General features: G+C 57.5%; 1 protein-coding gene across 1 annotated transcript in view; it reads right to left on the bottom strand.

Annotated features, from left to right (window-relative positions):
• Positions 1-1502: 1502 nt before the first annotated feature.
• Positions 1503-21032, bottom strand: part of RREB1 (ras responsive element binding protein 1) — a 144571-nt gene continuing 125041 nt past the window's right edge. Inside the window, 4 exon segments of the mRNA XM_071210960.1 lie at positions 1503-4992; positions 6238-7041; positions 11942-12106; positions 18893-21032. Coding sequence (XP_071067061.1) covers positions 4481-4992; positions 6238-7041; positions 11942-12106; positions 18893-21032 — 3621 coding nt within the window. The 3' untranslated portion in view covers positions 1503-4480.

The raw sequence follows: 21032 nt of genomic DNA, 5'->3' as shown, positions 1-21032 counted from the left end.
GACTTACCTTAATTTCCCATTATTTTTAAAAAATATAATAAAACCTACCTGGCCTTAGCCTCACACCTAAAAAAAAAAAAAAAAGATAAAATCTAGGTGGTAAGTGTCCGGCTGCTCGTGATGCCATTTTCACTGTTTCTACACGCTTCAAGTTTCGATATTAGAAATAAAATTTAAGAAAGAACACTTGGTGGCTAAAACAGTAAATAAGACGGAGAGCAGGGCAATTTGGGTTCACATCCGTTGGCCCGAGCGCCTGTTCAGTGGCACCGAGGGTGGCTGCTGGCTTGAACTCACAATGCAAAGACTTCGCTGCCCCCCAGGAGACGTCCTAGTCGAGGGCGAGGGGCCACCCGTCTCCCCCGCACACCTAGCTCAGGCCCCTGCAGTTTGTCATCGTCTTTGCCAGCTTCGTCGTCTGCCAGGCCCTATTGAAGGGGGAAAGGCCCGGAGTCCAGGTGTTGGGGCAGGGATGGAAGTCACACTGCGGGCAAGGGTGCTCGTTTCTTGGGGACCCTCTAATGAGCAGGGAGAGACCCCATGTCAGCAGGGCCCAGGGTTTCTCTCGAACCAGTCCCTGGGAGTAGAGGGGAGGGGTGTGCTGTAACCTGCCTTGGAGACATGGTACAGACATCAATTTCTTTTTAGGAGATACTGGGGATTGAACCCAGGACCGCAAAAATGGGAAGCAGGAGCTCAACCACTGAGCTCCCTCTGCTCCCCAATGGGAGTTGGTTTTTTTTGGTTTTGCTTTTAGGAGGTACCAGGCTCGACCCTGGGATCTTGGTACCTGGGAAGCAGGCGCTCAACTACTCGTGCTACATCAGACATCCCGTTGAAGCATCATCCTCCACTAATTGACCCCTGAAACCAGCTCCCCTTTAGGGTAGGCTTTCGAGAAGCTACCTCTTTAGACGATGTCGGACTTGGCCCATTTGCCCCTTTCCGATGAACAGCTGCCCCACCCGCACTACCAGGTCTGAAGTGTCTCGAGCTTTCCCTCCAGTTGGTGGTCACTGAATTGCTTCTAACAGGGTTGGTGGGTTAGGAAAAGGCAAAGCGGACTTCTTAGTGGTTGCTTCCCAGAAACTAAAGTCCCTGGTCTCAGCAGTGGCTGCAGTATTACCGGGAGGCGCTCCAATCCCCATGCTTGCTGTGGCACCCCCAGCTCCTGCTTTCTGTCTTGCTTGGGCACTCGGACCAGCCAAGCTCGCCCTGGAAGCAGCCAGGCCTCCGGCAGGCCTGCAATGCAGCATCTGCCCTACAGCTCTGACGACGGTCCTGGACTGCCGTAAATTTCCACCCTCTCTGCCAGTGCAGTCCTTGCGACTGCAGCCAAGCAGGACAGGCCCACTTTTAAAAAGGCTGTCGCCTTGGTTACGGAGCTTCTGAGAGGCACTAAGATCCCCATGCGGAGAGCAGACAGGCCCCGAGGTCCCCTGACTTCGCCTGACACCGCGGTGGGCAGGCCACAGACCAGTTAAGGCACGGGCAGGCGGCACTTGTTGAAATATAACATTTTATTGCTTCGATGGTTCGATACAGAACAGCTTTTCTTTTCATTTTGAATTTGGAAGTACTATACAACTGAATACAAAGAGGAACGAAAGTACCAAAACCAAACTTGTGATTCTCTGTTCATGTGGCATAAACCAGTTTTGTACATAACATGTAGCAGCAGTTTTTAAGTTCCCTTTAGAAAAATATGAATTCTACACATTTATTATTGTTTCCTGTTTAATGCGTGGGCTGAAATCACTAGGATTAACTTCCTTCTTGGAGAAAGAGAGGAGGGGAAAGAGACAGAGGGTCAGAAAATGTGATGCAGTTCTGAAACCGGCTTCCGACTGTCACGTGGCTTCCCCAGTGCTATTTGGAAAACAGCCACTCGGGGGCTTTTTGTTTTGCTTTCACAGTCAAGTTTAATGTAGTGATTGAATCTCAGCATTATGTCCATTAATCAGAGAGAGAGAGGAAAGAAAAACTTGCACCTCAAAAAACATTTCAGAAGATCCATATATATATACACACATATATATATATCTTTTGTAAAAGCCCTGAGAGAAGGAAAAAAAAGAGAATCAAACAAAATGTATAGAAACAAATTAGCTGGACATGCAAACTAAGCTATGATTCACCCAGAGTTTAAAACAAATCACAAATTTCACAGTTTAATATTGGGGGGAGGGGGAAGAACGACAACAGATACTACATTTCTCAACCTCACTAATAAAATGTGGCAAGACCTTACTGACTACGAGGGTGTAGAGAGAGGCTAAATAAAGCTTTAAATCAGTCGTGATTATTGCGAGCTGTCGCCCCAGCTGCCGGTGCCGGGGGCCGACTTACTGCTACATCTCATCGCAGCGCGGAATTTAGTCATGGCTTCTCCCCCCACAATATTGCGTGTTTTAGTGTGGAGAGTTGCAAAGGAAAACAAATGAAAACAACAACACAAGGAACCCCAAATAATAATAATAACAATAGTCATACAAAAAAAAGAGTAAGGGGTGTACGGAGCGGCTTTGACGGAGGCGGGCACCCGGGACGCTGGTTCTGGTTTGCATTCGTCCAGAGTGAAGAGAGCCTCGTTTCTACACTGGCTCATACACCCCCAGGACAGGACAGCTAACAATCATATACACCCCAACCTTTTCTCCTTTCGGAGGCAGAGAGCCCTTTTCCATCTCTCAAGAGGACGCGTCTTCCTTTTGAAGTCGGGGCGCTTGGATGGCAGCCTCCAGAAATTGGCGAAGAAGTGGGGAGAGAAAAGGGCCGCGGGCCTGTGTGTGCAGGAGTTTAGGGAAGAGAGGAAGGCCTGGGAAGGGGGGGGCGGCCTCCTCGCGGGGGAAGGCACAGAGGGGGTCCAAGTGCAGGGAATCCCTGGCGGCACGAGCTCGGGCGTGCTAGAGGTCTTGGCTGCAGGACAGGGCGCTGAGCACCGGCTCAGCTACAGTAGGGCATAGTTCTTTTCACTGCTGGCAGCTACAGTGAGGGAATTCTAGTGCCTGCATAGGATGCTCGACGCCAAAAAACAAAACAACAATAATAAAATAATAATAAAATAAAATAAAAACCCTGCCTTTTTTGCACCCTGCGGGGTCCAGGCTACTTAAGAAACTAGAAACAGCAAGTTTATTTATCTTCAAGCACTGACCCCAAATCGTAGGAAGGTAGAAGTCTCTTTCCTTAAGCTTGCATTTGTAGTTTTCTCACCAGTAGTAGTAGTAGCATTTCCTTGCTTGGCAAGTGACAGCACGAGTGGGTACGGCCCGTGCTGGGTGTATCAGGAAGACTGAGGCCACCTTGCTCGTGACGGACAGGTTTCGTCACGGGCCTCCCTGCTCGGCAGCGTGCGTGGAGGCTCCGCAGATGCTCTCCCCAGCGCCCCCCCGCCGAGCCGTGCCTCTGCTGGGTTGGGGGGGGTCGCTCGGTGGCCTCCCCTGGGCTGTGCAGTCCTGGCAGCAAGGCTGGTGTGAGTACAGTAGAAGAGCCACCGCTCGGGGGCTGGCGAGAGGCGCGGTCCTCCCCGCGGGGGCACGGGTCTCCCAGGACCGGCGCGGCCTGCCCACGTGCTCCTGCTGACTGCAGACGAGCCAAGCGACGAAACGAAAACAACATTATCAAGAACACAGACACTGCAAGGGGGAGCAATCGACTCTGACGGCTGTGCATGTTTTCCCATCGGTGGAAGGTGCCAAGGTACCTCTTCTCGGTCGGGTTACGAAGGAACGTCTTGAAATGTGAACAGTAATACCATGCCTAAGGCTGAAAAGAGTGGGAACAAGGATGAGGTCGACGCTAGGGCCTTTCCCGGTTTGGGCTTAAACCAAATTTGAAACCTTCATCAACCACATCCTGTACTACCACGGACCAGATTACAGCTTTACCACGTAGCAAACAGGAAAAGAAAAAAGGAAAAAAAAAAAAAAAAGGTCTATTTGAGAAATGAGCATCTTAGCATTTTATCCATATTTCCTCTGGTCATTTACATGTAATTCACATCATTTTCTTCCAGTTATTGGCTAGGGGTATCCCAGGGCATTTTTTTTTCTTCTGTTTTCAGGTCACAGAATAAACAGTACGATCACAGATTCACAAGAACAAGCTCACGTACACTGATACAAAGAATAACGTTAATGCTTAAATGAAAACGTCCTCTCCAAACAATTCATTAGAATATTTGTTTTTTGTTGTTTTTTTTTTTAAAAGTCCTTTTGGAAAACAAAACAAAAAACTATGATACCAAAGCATCTGGTAAAGTAGTTAAGGCACTCGGATCAGTATGTTCTTTAGTCTTGCGTGTGGTTCTAACTTAAGGCTGTGGCACTGAGGCAGGACATCACGCTCCTGCTTTCTCTCTCTCTCTCTCTCTCTCTCATTCCCTGACAGCTGAAGGGCACTGAGGAAACCTCGTGAAATATAGATTTGGGACACTTTGCTCTGCTGGCTTCTGTCTCTGCGCCGGGCCGCGGGGTGGTCACTCCATTCCCAGGAGCTGCGCGGCGGCGTCGGCAGCGCCCAGGGCGGGCCGGGCCGGCCTCTTGCCGGGCGGCTCGGGCACCTCTCGCCCGAGGGCCGCCACTGTGCCCTCCTGGTCACAGCTGCCCTGAGACGCCTGCTCCCTGGAGCCCGCGGCCGGAGCGGCCCTGGGCGCGCCCTTGCTGGCCTCGGCCTGGCAGGCGGCAGCCGTCCGACCCGCCGCCACCTTGTCCTCGCGGGCCGCGCTGGCCAGGCTCTCCCTGCGGCTGCGCGTGACAGCCACGTGGTTGCTGGTGCTCAGGGCCGGCTCGGCCTCGCTCTCCGAGGCGGGGGTGTGGCCACTGTGGGTGGACTCGTTCTCGCTGTCCTCCTCGCCCTTCTCGTCCTTGTCGCTGTCCTTCCCGTGGTGCACGGCGTGCTTGGCTTTCTGGTGGATGCGCTGGTGGCGAACCAGGCTGTGCTTCAGGGTGAAGGTGCGCTCGCAGGTCTGACACTTGTATGGCCGTTCCCCTGGAGGGCGGGAGGAGGAAACGAGGCTGCTGAGGACCAGGCAGCGGCCATGTACCAAGCGGGGACTGGGGCTTGGGGGCGGCAAGCACCCGGTGGCGGGCACAGAGAACTCAAGCCCCTTGGGGAAACCCTTGGATGTGCCGCCGGGGGAAGCAGAGAGGAAAGGGAACAGGGGATCTCGGATTTTTTCCCAGGTGGAACCAGGAAATCCGGGCCACCTGAGGGAAGGTCCCAGGCCCCAACCTGACTGGCTTCTATTAGAGCCTGGAAAAGAATCCTGTGCAAGGACAGGAAAGGATGTGTGGGTGCCATGTTAGCAGGTGCTGATACCCGCATGTGGCACTTCCCACGGCGGGGGTGGGAGATGCCCTCCGTGCTGTGCTCCGGAGCCGCCGGGGCCTTGCCCGCGTGCTCGGGGCGCTGAGCTGTGAGCAGCTGAGACCACCACCTGAGAAGGGCCCTCTCCGTGGTGAGCCAAACCCCAGCGTCCTTCAACTCCCCTGAGCACGGCCGGCAACTCTCGCCCGAGCAGTCCGTGGGTGAGGCTGGCGTGACCGCGTGGGTGAGTCTGCGTGGCACGCAGTAGCCGGGGTGGAGGGGGGGTGCAGCTGAGACTAGGTGCAGGGGCCTGCTTATTTCCTGGGGAAGGGGTGGTGGAAAAGGATGTTTCTATTTTCTGGCTTCGTAAACACATCAAGGTGCCTCGCTCTCTGCCACAAGGGTCCCTGCTCGGGTTTGTGGCCTCAGCACTGGAGGTGGGGAGGCCCCGGGAGCAACCAGGACGTGTGCCCCGACAGGAAGGCCTGGGAGGATCCAGTTACAACCACTGCTGCAGCGGGGAAGGGCAGCCGGAGGCCGTGGACCCACCTGGACACCTTGGCGCCTTCCCAGTGAGGCCGGGGCAGTGCTCCGGGTACCGGGTGAGACCACGGGGCTTCCGGAGTGCACCGCCCACCGGTGGGGCAGGAAGGCGGCGGAGGCTCAGGGGCTAGAGGCTGCGTTTAATCCAGGGCTCTGCCAAGCCACCAGAAGGGGCCCTGGGCTGTGTGGGAGCCTGGGGACTGGCTGGTTGGGACGCCCGCCCTGCCTGGGCCTGGAGGCCGCACAAGCCCGTGCCGGCTCAGGGCGTTCTTCCCCTGGCTTCTGGCCCAGCGGGGGCTCTTGGGGGGCTGGACTCCCCCAGACTGGGGGGGAAGGCGGGGAAGGGGCAGCTCCCGCGGGGAGCACCGGCGGGTGCCCGCTTACCTGTGTGCGACCTCATGTGCCGGGTCAGGTCCTGCAGGGACCAGAAGCGCTTGTTGCACACGCTGCACACCTTCTTGCGCTTGTCGGCCTTGCTGGCCGCGCTCCTGGGGGAGTCCGTCTTTGGTTTCTTGTCGTCCTCGCTCCTCTCCGAGGGCTTCCTCTCGGCGGCGCCCTCCCCGTCGGACGCGCCCTCCACCTCCTCGCCCTGCCGCTCTGCAGGGGCCGCGTCCCCGGGGGGCGGCTCCATCGCGGGGGGCTCCGGGGCCCTCTCCGCCTCCTCATCGTCCTCATCCTCCTCGTCCTCGTCCTCGGGCCCCTGCGCCCCCGCGCCCCTGCCCTCGTCCTCGGGGGGCGGCGCCGGCTCGTCGCGGGGCGTGTCGCGGCCGTGGGCCTTCTGGTGGCGGCTGAGCGTGCCTGGCAGCTTGAAGCTCTTGCCGCAGGTGGTGCAGGCGTGCTTCTGGCCCTGCGCGGCGGGGCCCTCGGCGCCCGCGGCGGCCCGCGCCAGCCGGAAGCCCATCAGCTTGCTGGCGAAGTCCAGGTCCAGGCTCTGGTTGCTGCCCGCGTCCTCCTCCGGGCCCTCGGGGGCCTCGGCCGGCTCCTCGGCCGCGGGCTGCGCCCCGGGCTCCTGGCGCCCCTCGCCGGCCGCGGGCTCGGGCGAGGCTGGCTCGCGCGCCGCCTCCTCCCGGGCCGCGGGGGGCTCCTCCGTGGGCTCGGGGGCCTGCTCGGGCGGCAGCTCCTGCTCCCGCGCCGTGAGGTCCAGCACCTCGCTGCCCGCTGCGGGCGTCTCGGCGTCCGACTGGCTCTCTGCGGGACAAGCACACAGGGAGAAGGGTCTGAGTGGGGGGCGCCGGGCCGCCCGCTGGGACCGCCCCTCCAACCCTCGCCAGCCCCGCGGAGGGGCCCAGGAGGAGCTGGAGGTCTAAGAAAGGGCCCCGCACCCCCCTCCACCGGGAGGAGCCCCCCACCCAGCCCAGGAAGGAGCAGGGACTCAGCGCAGCAGAGACAGAGTGTCGGTGCATTCCAGAGACGCACGAGGGAAGTTGAGGAAGCCGAGTGTGTCAAGGTTATTCTCCCAGCGCAGAGAGATCAAACAAACATGCAATGTACACAGCAACGCCCCGCCACCCCAAATATCCACACCCAGGGTCTGGTGGGTGCTTCAGAGGAAACGGCCAGAGCCCGCCCCGGCGCCCCCACGGGACACACAGCTTCTGGCCGGCCAGCTCACGTCCAGGTAAAAGGATGCAGCAGCGAAAGCGACTCATGCACACCCGGAAGCTGTTGGGGCAGTTAGTACCCTGTGCGGGTGGTAGGGGCCCTGTGGGTACAGGGGCCCCTTTGATGCTAGCTGTGCTGAGAGGGCCCGAGGGGGAGGGGCTGTGCAGGCTTGGGTAGTGCGAGGGGGGAGGGTCCTGCTGACGTCTGCCTTTCGTCGTGGCCAGTTTCTCCCTGTCCACGCTCCAGAGCAAAACTACCCGAGGAAGGCCCACGATGGCCCTCGGTGACATCAGCTATGCCCAACAGATGACAGGGCTCAGACAGCACGGCCTTCTTTTTTGTAACAAGTGTCGATCGCGCGCTACGCCAGCGAACGTCCATCTCCCTGGGAACCGAGTTTTGTTTGTATTTAAGTTTACTATTATTATTATTAATCTTGCTTGGGCTCTGTATTTTGACGGCCAGAGCCGGAGGCCAATTAATGACGGCCAGGACTCAGAAGTGCCTCCGCTAAGCGGGTCGGTAGGGTCCTGCTGTGGCACACGCCTTTCGAAGAGCTAGATCTCCGACCACAGTTCTGCAGGGAGCCACGGCTGAGGCCAGCCGAACAGGCGCGTCCCTTTGTAGCCAGGTGGACCGGCACGTCCGCCCGTCGTCGTGATTCTCCCTCAAGCTCACAGACGCGGCTGTTTGCCAACCAGCTCTACCCCTAAAGGGGCTCGTGCCTTCCCTTCCGAGCCGCACCTTCTCTCCCACCTGCCGGGGCTTCCTGCTTTACCTGCCGTAGCGGACACAGCACTGCTGCAGGTCATTTCAGCTTACTCTGAGTGACCTTTCTGGCCTGGGCATCTCAAGAGGTTTCAGAAGGAGATAAAAACTATAGCATGAAGATACCATTTTGGCAAACAATATGATTTTTGGGATTTATCCAAAAGCGAAAGCATATGAATCCTGAGCATTAGACACCGACACCTGGGGCATGTTCCAAGGAAAAATTGGATGCTCATTTCCTAGAATATTTCAAAAGACTGTCTACTGAATAGATTCTGGTATCAAGTCTACGATAAAAAAGTGCAGGGGAGCGGTTATGGCTTGAGCAGTAGAGTGCCTGCCTCCCACTGGGAGGCCTTGGGTTTGGTTCCCAGTGCCTCCTGAGAAAACAAAACCAAACAGTAAGTAAAACAAACAAAGAAACAAAAAACCCAAATCAGGGGAGCTGATGTGGCTCAGTGATTGAGAAGCTGGCTTCCCACTTATGAGGTCCTCAGTTCAATCTCTGACCCCTGGTACCAAAAAAAAAAACAAAAAATGCATCATCTTATGTGTTACCCTGTGGGCAATTACAGTTAAAAAAAGACTTCATCTAGGTTAGCTCTGTCTTATGTCCATACATTCTGGGCGCTTTCCTTTATTTTTATTTTTCATCAAGGAACAATGGATTGTCTTTAGTTTTAACCTTAGTGGAGCATATTTAAGAGGATAAACTGAAAAAAAAAATTCATAATGAATTCTAAAACCAAACCTGAGTAAATATCCCGAGCCTGACCGGGGCCCTGGGTCAGTGTGGGTGAGAGGCCCCCTGGGCTTCCTCCCTTCAGGGGCCCGGGAGCCCGGCTGTCCTCCCTGAGCCTCCACTAGCGGGGGTGTGTTTTAGGGGGTGGGCCCTGGCCTGCAGGTGGGAAGCTGCTCACACTGGCTTTTCCTAGTTCTTAGGACCAGGACACTCCAGCTCTTCACCGCCCCTAACACAGCCAACTAAAAGGCCCTGCCCTCTTCCCACCCCGCCCTCGCCCCCCCAGGCAGCTGGGCGGATTCCTCCTAGAAAAGGCGAGGCTGCCGGGAAAACAGGGATTAAGTCTCTGTCCCCACCGTCCCTCATTCCTGTTGTTAAACATCTGAGGAATTTACCCAAGGAGGCACAGAGACTCCTGACAGCACTCGGGGACGATAAACCTGCAGCTGCTCCTCCGGGAAAGCTGAGATTTTCACAGTCATCTCAACAATTTACCGTCTATCGGGCGCTGCGGGGAAGTTCAATGTCACGGAATTCGGGCCCTCCAGGGAAGCTGGCCCAGGCTATGTTGTCCCCAACATGCGCGAGCCCTGAAACAGGCTTCCTGGCAGGGTGTCCACCAGGCCTGCCGGGTTTCTGGTGGGGAAGGGTGGGTGGGGAAGGGTGGCCTGCACCGCTCAGGACACGGGCCCTAAAAAGCCTCTGCGCTTACACTGATGAAGCGTACACTGATGGAACACGCCGTGAGGGTGCCTTGCCCACGGATCCTTCACCAGGGGAGAAGGCGCGGCCACCGCCCTGCCTTCCCGCCTTCCCGCAGAGGGGCAATTAAGAGTTTAGCTTGCAGTACTCAATATCCAGCTCCATCTGGAATATTCAATATGTCCCTTTTCACCTAGGAACTCCCCCTGCATTGGGGCATTTTTTGCATTCTTAGGGGGACAATCTAGGGTACATTTTTGGGAGAGATCTTATAAGACTGAAAAAGTCAGACGTATGTTATACTACGCACGTTTGGGGATTTTAAGAAAATATGGCGTTGGCGTATAAATGTAGAAAACCCTGCGAGAACTCCTCTGGCCATTTCATTTTCTTGTTTTTGTTTTTAAACGGTCTTCCCCCCCAAAACGTCACTTTAGCTTCTTGGGAGAAAATCTCAAATAAAACCTGATTCACCATCATCCTCATCTGGTTTAAGAAAGCCTCCTGGCAACCGCCGAGCCCACCGCCTGCCTCTCTCCTCTGAAGTCTCGGGCCTCTTTCCCACCATGAACGGTGGCCACAGGTAGACCACACAGACGTTTTCTCTTGGCCTGGTCTCCCATTACCACTCTGTGTGAATTTTCTTTTTTAAAGGCCTTGTCCCTTAAAGAGAACCTACATGATCTCAGGGCAGGGTGGAGGTGGGGAAGCACTTTGGGTTTGGAAGGAGAAATCACAAAACTGCAAACTCAGAAGAGAAGATGCCCACCACGTCACGCTACGACTAACTTCTGAGCTGAGGTGTCCTGAGCTGAGGTCTCCGTTTTTGCGCTCCTCCCGCATTAGGGTTTTTTTTTTTTTCCAACATGGAAAAACAAATGCTCCCCTGAAATACCTGCTTTCCTTTCCCTTCCTCGGAACCGTTTTGGGCAGAATCAATTTAGCTGCTTCCTAAACCTGGCTGAGAATGTTCTGGACTAACAGGTAACGTGATAGCCGACTGTTAAAGTGTGAACGGTTGGATCCCCCGCAGCGAGCACGGCTGGGGGTTCCCTGGGGGTTGGGGGCACTGCACCCCAACTGTCTATGGCTCGCAAGGCACCACCTTGGGGAAGCCCTCGCCTCCCTGGACTTGAGATCTTGATACCTGGCAAATCACGCGAAAACGGAAGCTGGCGGGCAGGGCGGGCGGAGGGCTGCGGGGACACCTGGAGACTGTCTCCAGCAGCAGCGCCTTGTGCTGGGTGGGAGGTGGGTGGAAGAGGCGGCGGGGGCGCTCCTCCCCGTGGAGCCAGCCGTTCTGCTTCCTTCTACGGGGATCCCTGTTCAGATGCGCCCACTCTCCTGCACCCCAGGTACAGACAAGGTGCCCAGGGGCTGGATGCCCCTCAATGCCGGGAGCCTCCAGGACCCCGCACCCCAGCAGAACTCCCGAACACCCACTCCCATCGAGGAAGGCAGTCCAGCCTTCCGGAAGCCCGGGGACACAATTTCGACCCTCCACAGGCCTTTCTGGGGTATCCCCTGGGCGTCAAGCAGCGGTGACATGCCCAGGTTTTCCCAAGCTCTGCGGAAAGGAAGCCGCTGCCTGGAGGACGGTTACCGACGACGGGGATGCCCAGGGGCCCGGGAGGGCTGTATCTTGCTGTTTCATTTGTTTCAGGGTGGAGGGAGGGGAGGCCCAGGAGCCCAGCAGTTGGAGCTGATGGGAGGTACTGAATAGGAGACGCGAGTAAATGCAGAAGTTGGGGTGGGGGGCGGGCGCAGGGCAGGTGCCCAAAGGAGCCCTGGGCGGTTAATCGCTCTATGGGGGGCCGGAGGAGAGAAGCGTGTATCAGCACATCGGAAGAACACCTGATTCGGGTGAAGCAGAATGTGATTAAAGAAAGGACATGCATAGTGGTTTTTCAAACAAGAAAGGTTTAGACTGGGAAGAAGAGTTACTGAAAAGAAAAACAATACCAGGAGGTGCCAAGGGCTGGCACGGCACGCCCTCCCGCTCAGGTCCCACCCAGGCGGCTCAGAACCGTCACCTCGGGGCCCTAGGATGGCTCCTGGCTAACAAGCAGGCCCCCTGCCAAGTCCTGGGGGTCCGGCCCCGTGCCATACCCCTGAGCCTCACGGCCGCCTCCTTTCTGGGCAGGGGGTGCTGGCACTGCGAAGCCCCTCCCCGCCCCCTGGGCAGCTGGGTGTTCCTGCACCCCATCACCAAGGCATGCCAAGGGCCCTGTCTCTCTCCCTCTCTCCTCCTCAGTGACCTGAAGGCTCTACCTGGGCTATCATGAGCTCCAACACCACTCTCTTTTGCCTGGGGGATAAGCCCGTTTCTTCTCAGGGAACAGTTGGTAACTCCGTGTTTGCGCAACTGGTGGCGTTCACAGTTAGATTTGGTAGAAAAGAAGGCATCGCATTTTTGACAAGGGAAGGGCTTCTGACCTGAAGCGGGAAAAAAATAAATGTTTATCTGGCTTTCTAATGAAATGAAACGTCAAAGTTGCTTTGATTTATTTTCCTGGAATGATCGACATTTGCTTCCCTCCCCCCTCCCCCCCCATCTCTTAAGAAATTAAAACAAAATACAGTGGGGGAAAAAAAAAAAGAGAAGAAAATACCAAGAACGTTGACAACTAAAATGAGCATTTTTCCTTATCCAGGGTGGAATGGGAGTTAAGTTTTTGTCTTCAAAATACTAAAAGGACCTTAACAAGGAAACCAAGGTAAGTATGTTTAAGGTAAAACAATGATGTTACAAGAAAAAAATATTAAATAACAGCAGCAGCAACACATTAAACGTACAAAAAGGGATAGCAGAGCATCGCAAGACGACGCCTTTGTCGTATCAAACAGAGAAGACCTTTTCTAATCCCTGCTGGCACAGGAGGACACACAGCTGCTAGAGAGCCCGCCAGCATGGAGAGGCACGCTGGGGCCCTGCGGGAACCCTGAGCCCCCGGATGAACCTGGGGGAGCCGTCTGGAGAAGCCAGGGCCGGCGCCTGCCCAGCCAGGCCAGCCCCTCCCAAGTGTGTGCGGCAGGGGTCGGCGGCCCTGGCCGGCCCACCAGCCCAAAGCCCGACTTCCCAGGACCCTCCCGCAGGAAGCCCTGCCCAGGGTTGCTGGGGTCCTCCACACATGCGGAGAAGGGGGCTTCTCGTGGCGTGGAAGGCTCTTTGTCCCCCTGCTCTAAGCTTCTGCTTGGTAGTAAATTAGCGACAAGAGAATCACGAAGTGGGCTCTGGGAGGTCCCATGCGCCCCTGGGTAGCCCCCTTTCCAACCCCAGGGGCACAGAGCGCACACTGATTCCTGCCCCTACACCCTCTCCCACCCGTCCTGGACGAGGTCGAGTAGAGCATGACAGGTGAACATGACCCCACCCCAACCCCCCACCCCTAGGAGTTATCGGGCGGACAGGGTGGGCTTATCCTCTCCTTTTATTTGGATTCCTTTTGTACTGTAAACATGATGTTTCAGAACACAAGAAGGAGGGAAGTGGATTTGGCTCAATGGATAGTGTCTGCCTACCACATGGAGGGTCCGGGGTTCAAACCCAGGGCCTCCTGACCCATGTAGAGCAGGCCCACGTACAGTGCTGATGCGCCCAAGGAGTACCGTGCCACATGCAGGTGTCCCCTGCGTAGGGGAGCCCCACGCACAAGGAATGCGCCCTGTAAGGAGAGCCGCCCTGTGTGAAAAAAGTGCAGCCTGCCCAGAAGTGGTGCCGTACACATGGAGAGCTGACTCAGCAAAATGACGCAACAACAACAACAAAAAACAGCAAGCCAGGATCCTCTGTCATTTGTCCTGTGTGGGCCCAGATGAATGTGAGGGAAGAAGAAAGAGGCAAAGAGGGACCGAGTGTGGCTAAGAAGGAAGGAAGAGGGAAGAGACGAGGGAGAAGATGGCACAGGGGAATCACTTACTGGATTTTCCTTTTCTTCCCCAATCACTAGATTCTAAGGCCCCAGCCTCCAAGTTTACCGGGGGTGGGGGTAGAGTTTTCCTGTATTAACAGACACAACTGAGAGTTGCAGCCCACTGCTTTGGTCTCGTGACCTAAAAAGGATGGCTGTCACCAAGCACACAAGTCAAGGGCTGGTGGGAAAGCCCACCAGCCCAGCAGCCTTAGAGCACAGACAAGCACGGGAGCCTCCAGCCTTACCCTGACGTCAGTGTCAACCGGTCCCCGGACTAGTTTAGGTGCAGAAGCCTGAGCTTTCTGCGAAAGGACAGTATGGGCTCTGTGAGCGGGGAGCCAGATGGGGCCCTGGCTTCTGCAAGGGAAGGGCCAACGCCACTGCCTTGCACAACTCCAGGTGCAACACAGCACCGCTGAAATAAGAGCTCCCCTGAGGTGGGGCGTCCATTTTTGTCAAAGTAAAGATCGTATTTAGTCCCTCCTGAGAACCTTTCAAGCCAGGGCTTCCAGATCACCAGGGGAGGCTTTTTAAAAATACAGATGCTGGGAATAATCAGAGGCCCAAAGAATCGACAACCCGGAAAGGGCACCCTGGCATGTGCACCGAAAAAAGCAACTGTTGACTAAGAAGGCAGAGCTGCCTGAATATTTTTTAAAATGTTCTGGTCATTTTTCACAGGAAACAGGCTAGTAAAGTGGGGGATAGTAATGATGGCAAACCTTGAGTGGCTTTTTAAAAAAATTTAAATGAGATGACCTTACAGCTATCAGCCATATGGGATCGAAAGCCCCTCTCAATTAGAGTTGGAGTGGACATCGACATCCCAGAATCCTCAGGATTGGGGAATAAAATATGGATTACAGTGGATTTACTGGTATTCTACTATCGAATTATTGTGACTCTAGCAATGGAAGAAATTGTATCATTGATGGACACAGTGGCCACTGGAGTTGCTGAGAGCAGGGAGAAGGAAAAGGTAGTGTGATATGGGGGCATTTTTGGAACTTGGAGTTGTCCTGAATGATGCTGCAGGGACAGATGCAGGACATTATATATCCTGCCATAACCCACTGAGTGGACTGGCGGAGAGTGTGAACTACAATGTAAACTATAATCCATGCTGTGTGGCCATGCTCCAAAATGTGTTCATCAATTGTAGTGAATGCACCACATCAATTGTAGTGAATGAAAGACGTTGTTGATGTGGCAGAAGTGGGAGATGTGGGGGGTGGGGCATATGGGAACTTCCTGTATTTTTTGTGTAACATTTTGTGTAATCTAAGTCTCTTTTAAAAAAATAAAAAGCACTTTATAAAGAAAAGAGATGACCTGGCTGAGACCTCTCCCAGACTTCGCCCTCCACCCTTGCCCACCCTTGCAACCAAGGCTTCCCCCTGCCCTTGGCAGAGGGCGCAGTGGGCCAGGTCGGACGCGGTCCTGAGAAGCCATCCACAGTTCAAGTGGCACTGCCCACACTTAGCTCTGGAGGCCGTAATTGAGTTGGCTCAGGTGCTTGCTGCGTGTAAGCACGGGGTGGGTGAGGGGGAATGGAGAGAGCCCCGCGCTGGCTGGGCAAGGAAGTTAGCAGAAATCGTGAGAAAACGGGGCCAGTCAGGAGCCCGGAAGTCGGAGTGGGCAGGGATCTCAGGCTGTCCCCTTCCACCGTTCCACGAGGAAGCTGCAGAAGGAAGGAGGAAGCCGAGGACAGGCGCGGGGCTGGCACTGTTCTCTGGCATCCTCTCTTCTGCCTGAGGCCTCAAAACACACAGAGGCTCGGGAGGGGGACTGGAAAGGAACAGGGCACTGGTCTGGTCAGGTACTGACACTGTTCAGGCAGAGAAAGGTAAGGAACCAGGAGGCGTCCCTGGGACAGGAAGCTGCGGGCTGGGGCAGCGGGAGGAGGGAGTGGAAGGAGGAAAGCTGGCTGGGCGTGGAGAGAGTGGCCGCGGGACGTGAGACACTGACGAGAGCCAGCCAGCTTCCTCCTCGGGACACCATGCCTGGAACCTGAGCCACGGAGAGAGAAATGGCTGTCACCGCGGCGCCTGGCGCTCGCGAGCAGGTGAAACCCCCGTCGGGCAGCTGACCTCCGGCCCACCTACTGCTGCCCACTCGGGGGTGAGGTGGCCTGGGCGTGCGGCGAGGGTGGGGCCACGTGATAATCCCGTGCATTTGCTGGGAGGTCAGCAGGTGGCCGACGTCCACCCTGCATCCACCCTCCAAGTGGATACGGCACAAGACACTTTAGGCTGGAACACACTGAGCCTGGAATGCTGCCTGCACACCAAAGCACACCCCTTCCCCGCACAACAGCTTGGTACTGTGTCAAAGTCAACGGTACATGTCTACACTCTTAAGTGTACGCCTTACTGGGTCTCACTTCAAAGTTTCTGGATGACACATCTGATGGAAGCCTCGGAAACTGGGAAGACTGGGCTCCAAGTCTCCGTCAGCATCGCCTCCTATCAGGACAACACTAGGTCTGCGAAGTGTGGGCTGGATGAGATGACGTCCTACGTTCCTTCCAGAGCCACCATTCAATGAACACAAAAGGTCCCAACACAGAACCGAACACAGCCAGGTGCTTTTTAACATTATCTGATAGAGGTGATCGTGAGGTTGTCCTTGAAAACAGAAGCAGTGAGGCCCAGACACAGCAGAGGCTGTTGACGAAGCCTGTGGCACAGACCCTGACACGGTTTCCAGGCATCTAACTAATACAGCTGGGAAGTCGTGAAGCATATAAGTCCTGTCCCGGTTTGTACATGTGTTCTACCTGTATCTCAAACCACAAACCACTTCCAACTGCTCCGAGGGAAGGACTTGGAATGTAGCGGACAGAGGACGTCCCACACGCCTTCCCACGGGATCGGGGCACCTACATCTGGGTGGTGGGAGCCGCCGCAGGGCCGTGGCCCTGGCTTTGCACTCCAGCTCCACCTCTGGTTACCAGCAGGACACCCTGGAGCAGGGCGCTTGGCCGCTCAGCCTCCACTTCCTCGTGGCCAGGTGTGGCCGGCATTGCCCCACAGGACGGGTGGCTCAGAAAGGATGCTTGCCAACCTGCAGCGCTGCCCTCACCAGAGCGAAGGCCCCATGCGACGGCGGAATGCGACGGGAGATGGTGGACTGGGCCCAAATGCACCTCTGCTAAGGGGACCAGCAACATGGAAGGGGCGGCGGCAGCGTCTCCTTACACTCGCCCACCTGCCCCCACTCCCTGTCAAGGGTATCGCTGCCCTCTGCCCGTCGTGCTCGCTCCGCTTCACATCCCACCACTGGTAGGCCAGCGATGAGGTCTGGCAGAGCGCGATGCCCAGGGAGGGCCCGCTGGCAGGCACCTGCACCGACATGGGGAGCACGCAAAAGCAAGGTGGACTGCACCGGGCCTCTGAGGGGGCCGTCCGCGTGCCAGAATAAAACGTTCAAGAATAGACAAGGCCCTTCATCAGAGGAAAAGGTGCACAGGATGCACTAAGGGCAGGGCTCTGGGCGGGGGGAGGACGGCGGGCAGGCTGGGCGATGGCAGGGGTCGAGGGAGGGCAAGTGGTGAGCCAGCAATGAGGTCTAGGCTGCCTGCCTTCCGGAAAGCAGCGAGAGGCCGACTCGTATCCTCCATCGAGCTGTGGGCACTGGGTGGCACCCACAGGGCAGCCCGAGAGACGGCTGCGGGCACGCACCTTCTACAGGGTGCCTCCGCTCTGAGCCGCTCGGTCATCGGAACAATGACCTGATTTTGCCAGGGGAAAGAGAGCGGTGCCCCGGAGGGTAGCCCGGGCCACGTGAACCCAGGAGCTCTGGCTCCCTTTGAGTGTGTCCTCCGTTGCCGCGTGTGCCCGGCCCCAGAGCCCAGGTCCCGCCGCGCCGGGAGGAGACGCTGGTGTCTCTGGGGCGCTCCCGGGTGGCTGGCACGGCCTCAGAAGAGACCCCAGCCCTTCCAACCGTGACTTAACAGCCGGCCTTCCCTTTCCTAATCTGCGCTCTGCACACTTCCTTTTCGAGGGACAGCTCTGCCACTGTCCTCCCCTCCTGCCTCATCTAGCAGCAGCAGCCTTCCGGGAGCTTCTCCAAAGTCTCGAGTGACGACTTAGCCCTAAATGAAGCCTCCACGGGCTCCTCTCCCGTCCCACCACCTTCCCCAGGAACTACCTGGGGTGGCCAGGCTCGGCTGGCCCCAAGATAGGATGCCTGGTGCGGCTTCCATTTCAGATCAACACTGAGAAGGTTTTTAGTAGGTATGTCCTAAATTTTCCCTGCGAAAGATTTAGCCTGAAATTTATTTGCTGTTTTTGTGACCCCAACTTAATGGGGTACCCTGCAGTCTATCTGGCATACCATACAACTCTTTATTCTGTTTTAGGTTTTAGCTATTTGGGTTGTAAACTCCAAAAAGCTAAGGGCTTTTGCCCAATTCACTCTTAGTTCAGTGATCTACATCCCGTGTGACTATAAAGAAAATTATTAAGGCAAGAGCTGTATGGCCACCTGAATAGTACAAGTAGATGCCATAAAATCATTTGAAGTATATTCCTTATTTTGAACTTAAACTCTTTAAAATTCAACTTACATGAACCAATACTTAAAAAATACTTTAAGATGCTGACTTTTGCCATCTTAAGTCTGTTACTTAGGATATCGGATTTCAAGTACATTTGGGTTATTTCTCGGGAACAGCTGACAATTTTCACAAAAATTAAAAAAAAAATCCTACCACCCTTGGTCACTGATTTTCACAACAAAGAGGGGAAGAGGCGTCTGCCTTTGTGAACTGAGAGATAGCTGCCAACATCATAACTTGCACTATTTCCTTTCAAAAATACAAAGCAGCCAAAAGAGAACATCGCGGAACGTCCTAAATGGAAAAAGGGGCCCCGGGGAAGCCGGCCGTGACGTCCCCCATGGAAGCACGGGGTTCATTATGCTCTGATACCTCGGAACAAAGTCCTTCTTCCCAGCTGCCTCCGTGCTCGGAGAGGAGGAGAGGAGGAGAGGGGAGGGGAGGGGAGGACCGACACAGCCTGCTTGGGGGCGGGGGCGGCTGGAAGCCTTGGCTTCCATCTAAAGACACCTTCCCGCTCGCACCTCACCCAACCCAACAGCGGCCCTGGAAGGAAAGGAAACAGGGTCACCCTGGTGCTGAGAGCCCCCAGGCCTGCTTCGGAGGCTGAGGAAGGAGAGGAGGCGGGAATGGGGCTGTGGGAGCAAGTCCCAAGGCGTCGCCCAGCACCTGCTGCCCCCAGGCCCCAGCTGACGAGCCGCCCTGCCGGGGGTGGGCCTGGCCGGCGGGTGCCCTACGGCCTCTTACCCGTGTGCGTGAGCATGTGCCTCTGCAGGGAGCTGGCCCAGGGGAAGACACGGGGGCAGTGGGGGCAGGTGATCTTCTGCAGGCAGTTGGCGTAGGAGTTGCGCTTGGCCCTCAGCAGCCTGTCCTCGGCGGGGCTGCCCTGCTCGTCGTCGCTGGGTCGGCCGGGGTCCGTAAGGGCCCCGGCCGCCTCCTCCTGGACGTCGTCCTCCGCGGTCTGCAGGAACGGGCTGAACTTGTTGGTGTCCGTGGTGGCCAGCATCTTCTCGATGCTGGCGAACTCCCCGCTCGAGTCCAGGTCCACCCCGCTGTCTGTCCTGGGCCGGCTCCTCGCCCCCCTTTTCCGGCCCCGCTTCTTGGACACCCCGGCGGGGCCCTGCTCGCTGGGGGAGGCCGTCTCGGCGCTCAGGGCTGCGGGGGGCAGGTCGCTGCACTCTCTCGGGCTGGGGGTGTCGGTGGGGGCGGCTTGGGGAGCCACGCTGCCCGCGTGGTCGGAGGCTGCGGTGTGGCGGCTCGCGCCGGGGGGCCCCGTGTCGGCTGCTGGGCCTTTCAGCAGGGTGGGGGCCGAGGACACGGATGAGATGATCTGGGCGATGGAGGCCAGCGGGGGCAGCTCCTCCGTCATCGGGGGCTTTGGCAGGAGCAGGGGTGGCTTAGGGCGCAGCGGTCGCAACAGGGCCGCACCGCTGACGACAGCCGAGCCACCTAAGAGGGAGGCGCTGTTGACAAGGGCTGACGGGTAGATGGGCAGGGCGAGCTGCACGGGGCCCTGCAGGGGCTGGCCGGGGGGCTCCTGGGGGGCGGCAGCTGTGCCCCCTGCTGCGGGGGCCCTGGCCTTCTCTGGGACCCCACTGGGCCCGAAGGGCGCTGGCGGGCCGCTGGACGGCTGCTCGGCGCTGCCCTGCCCTGGCTGCTGGCCGTCGCCGGGGGCCGTCTCCTTGTCGCCTCTCCGGAGGCTCTTGGGGATGGACAGGTCGATGGGCTCCATGGAGCAGTCGTAGGGGACCAGGCAGGAGGGGCTCAGGAAGGGGGCGGGGTGCTCCTGCTTCACGTGGACCAGCGCCAGGCCCTTCTGAGAGAAGTCCAGTGGCTCGTTGAAGTCCATCGTGAAGCCGCCAGCTGGCTCCACCTTGACCGAGATGTGGGGCGGTGGCGGGGCGGGGACCCCATGCAGGAAGCCGTTCTGGGGCTCTAGGAAGGGGCCCCCGGGCTTGAGGTCCCCGAAGGCCCCGTGGCCGCCGTCCTCCGGCCCGCCCGGGGCCTCGGGGGCCGGCCCGTCCCTGCCGTCGGCCGCCAGCACGCAGCCCTCGACCTCGCGCTCAGGCACACGCGGGTGCTGCTTGAGGATGTGGTGCACGCAGTTGCGCTTGGCCGAGAAGGTGGAGCCACACTCCTTGCACTCAAAGGGCTTGCGGGTCTTGAGGCAGCCGCCCAGGCCGCGGCCGCAGTGGGAGCGCATGTGCACGCGCAGGGCACGGTGGTGCTTCAGGTCCTGGCCGCACAGCCGGCACACCGTGTCGGGCGAGCAGAAGGCGTCCACCATCTCGGCGGTGCTGCTCGTCACGTACTCGATGTTTTTCTCGATGTCCTTGCGGGTGGCCTTGAGGTGCTTCTTGCGCAGGTGCCGCTCACAGTTGGCCTTGACCGTGAAGGGGTAGTGGCAGATCTTGCAGATGTAGGGCCGCTCCCCGCTGTGCGTGCGCAGGTGGCGGATGAGAGCGGCCTTGTCGGCGGCGATGTAGTCGCAGATGTTGCACTGGTACGGCGAGATGCCCAGGTGCGAGCGCACGTGGGCGCGCAGCACCCCCGAGAAGGCGAACACCTGGCTGCAGAAGCGGCAGGGGTAGAGCACCTTGCGCATGGCCGGCGCCTTCTTCCCGGCGGGCCCAGCCATCAGGGCCTTGAGGTCGCCCTCCGTGATCTCCTGCTTGACCTTGGCCTCCATGCTCAGGGGCAGCAGGGCCTCGATGATGCTGTCCTGTTCCAGCTGCGTCTTCATCTCCGGTGCGCCCGGGGGCTCGGGCCGGGGCTGCAGGAAGAGCTGGGCGGCCGCGCCGGGCGGTGCCCCTGACCTGGACTGCAGCGGGTGGGCGGCTGTGCCGGCCTCCGCCGAGCCCTGGAGGAGCTTCAGTGGCGGCGGGGG

The sequence above is a fragment of the Dasypus novemcinctus genome, chromosome 22 (assembly GCF_030445035.2).
Source record: "Dasypus novemcinctus isolate mDasNov1 chromosome 22, mDasNov1.1.hap2, whole genome shotgun sequence".
Lineage (NCBI taxonomy): Eukaryota > Metazoa > Chordata > Mammalia > Cingulata > Dasypodidae > Dasypus > Dasypus novemcinctus.
The sequence above is the reverse complement of the archived record's forward strand: the minus strand, read 5'-3'. Positions and strand labels throughout refer to the sequence as shown.